The 1603-nt window shown below is 58.1% G+C and overlaps 1 protein-coding gene across 8 annotated transcripts in view; it reads right to left on the reverse strand.

The window, feature by feature from the left end:
- Positions 1 to 627, reverse strand: part of SON (SON DNA and RNA binding protein) — a 31141-nt gene extending 30514 nt beyond the window's left edge. For all 8 annotated transcript variants that reach the window (XM_082839758.1, XM_082839754.1, XM_082839755.1 and 5 more), the window contains exon 1: positions 509 to 627. In XM_082839758.1, coding sequence (XP_082695884.1) covers positions 509 to 585 — 77 coding nt within the window. In that variant the 5' untranslated portion in view covers positions 586 to 627. The remainder of the gene's footprint in view (positions 1 to 508) is intronic.
- Between the last annotated feature and the right edge of the window lie 976 nt (positions 628 to 1603).

Below are 1603 nucleotides of genomic sequence, written 5' to 3' on the forward strand. Positions count from 1 at the left end.
ACCCAAATAATCTAATTAAAGGATCCCGACCCCCAAATGGTCTGAAGCTTGCAATAATAAAGCGGATTTAAGATTACCCAAGAAACGGCCGTTAGACCCCTTTCCGGTCAAAGACACCGGCCGGCGAAATCCGCGGAGGCAGAGAGGGGGAGGGGAAGCGCCGCGGCGGCTGAGGAGCTGAGGAAGGAACTAGGCCCGTCCCTGGTGGACAACCAGGCCTACAGTAGCTAAATGGTAGGGAATGACCAAACGGGGGAGAAGCCTGAGCATCTTAACTCGGTTCTAGAAGAGGGAGCCTGGGATTACCTCGGAAAGGGCGAAGTTCCTCGCTGGGAAGGGAGGGAGCGGACGGGGGTGGGGGGGGGCCGGAAAATGGATCCCAGGCCCAGGCGGGGCTGTAGCCGGGCCTGAGACGAGGAACGACAGCGTCCCTGAAGAAAGGTGCCACGGACGGCTACGTGAGGCCCTATCGGTCCCTTGGGAGCAGAAGAGCCTGGGAAGAGTTTACCTTGAAAGCTCCTGTTGAATTTCCCGGAATTTACTGACCACGAAAGACCTAAAAATCTGCTCGATGTTGGTCGCCATGGCGTCCGCTCCGTTCTCTCAACTCCTCCTCACTAGTCCTCCAGGCTCCCAGCATGCCTCGGGAGGAGGCGCAGCGGCCAATTCCGTCTCTAGCCGTCCTGATTGGCTCCTGTGGGAGCGCCCAGTCCGGCACGCTCCGCCTCTGAACCAATCAGTGAGCACGGCCCCGCTCTCCTCCGCTGTTTCTGAGCGTCTGGGGTAGAGCTGCTGACGTTTGCGCCGCGCACGACTATGTCCGCCATGTTAGTGACTGACGCAGGCGCCATTACAGGAGAAGTCTCTCTAGAGGCGACTGTCAGCTTAAGCTGTCAGTCTTCAACAGTGTTTGGGGGCCTTAAGAGGTTTATTTTGGTCACTAAACACCCTAGATTAAATTCCGTGAGGAAAGGGAGCAAGGAGGGCAACATGGTGTTTGACCGGGGACTCCAACTGTCCCGGATGGCACCGAGTTTCGGCAGGGAGATCCATCCGGGAAAACATTAATCAGCGCTTGCCCCCATACGAAGAATACGTTTTTACCGCCATCTGCCTCCCGTGGCATCCTATTATTGGCCTCGGCTTTTTTTTTCGTTTTAGCATTAGGCCAGAGGTCCTGAACCACGTGTGTTCAAACCTTGGTGCATTTTAGTCTCGTCAGGAGCCAGGCGTGTCACGAGACTTTTGCACGGTAGCTGGTCAGTCCTGACTCGTGAGCAACACACAATTAGCTGAACATGGGTTAAGCATTTTGGTGCTCCCCCTCCTCAGAGCTCAGGAGGCTCTGGAAGAAGCGAAGAGACGTTACGTGGCACCTGACCCTACCGTGTTACATTGTAAACTCGCTAGGGCTTGGGAGCTTTGCTCTGGGGGAGGTTCAGGCCGCGCCCGAGAGCGGGAGGGAATCACTCTCGATTACCTCGCGGTGGGGCCCACTGGCCACACCGACCAATGGGGAAGCGAAGCCAGCCGGGGGCGGGGCGGGGCGGGTGGGCGGGGGGCGTGCGCGCCGGATCCCATCGGCCGACTTCCGGCGCGCGGC

This window comes from Leucopleurus acutus, assembly GCF_964270905.1.
Source record: "Leucopleurus acutus genome assembly, chromosome: 5".
Taxonomy (NCBI): domain Eukaryota; kingdom Metazoa; phylum Chordata; class Mammalia; order Artiodactyla; family Delphinidae; genus Leucopleurus; species Leucopleurus acutus.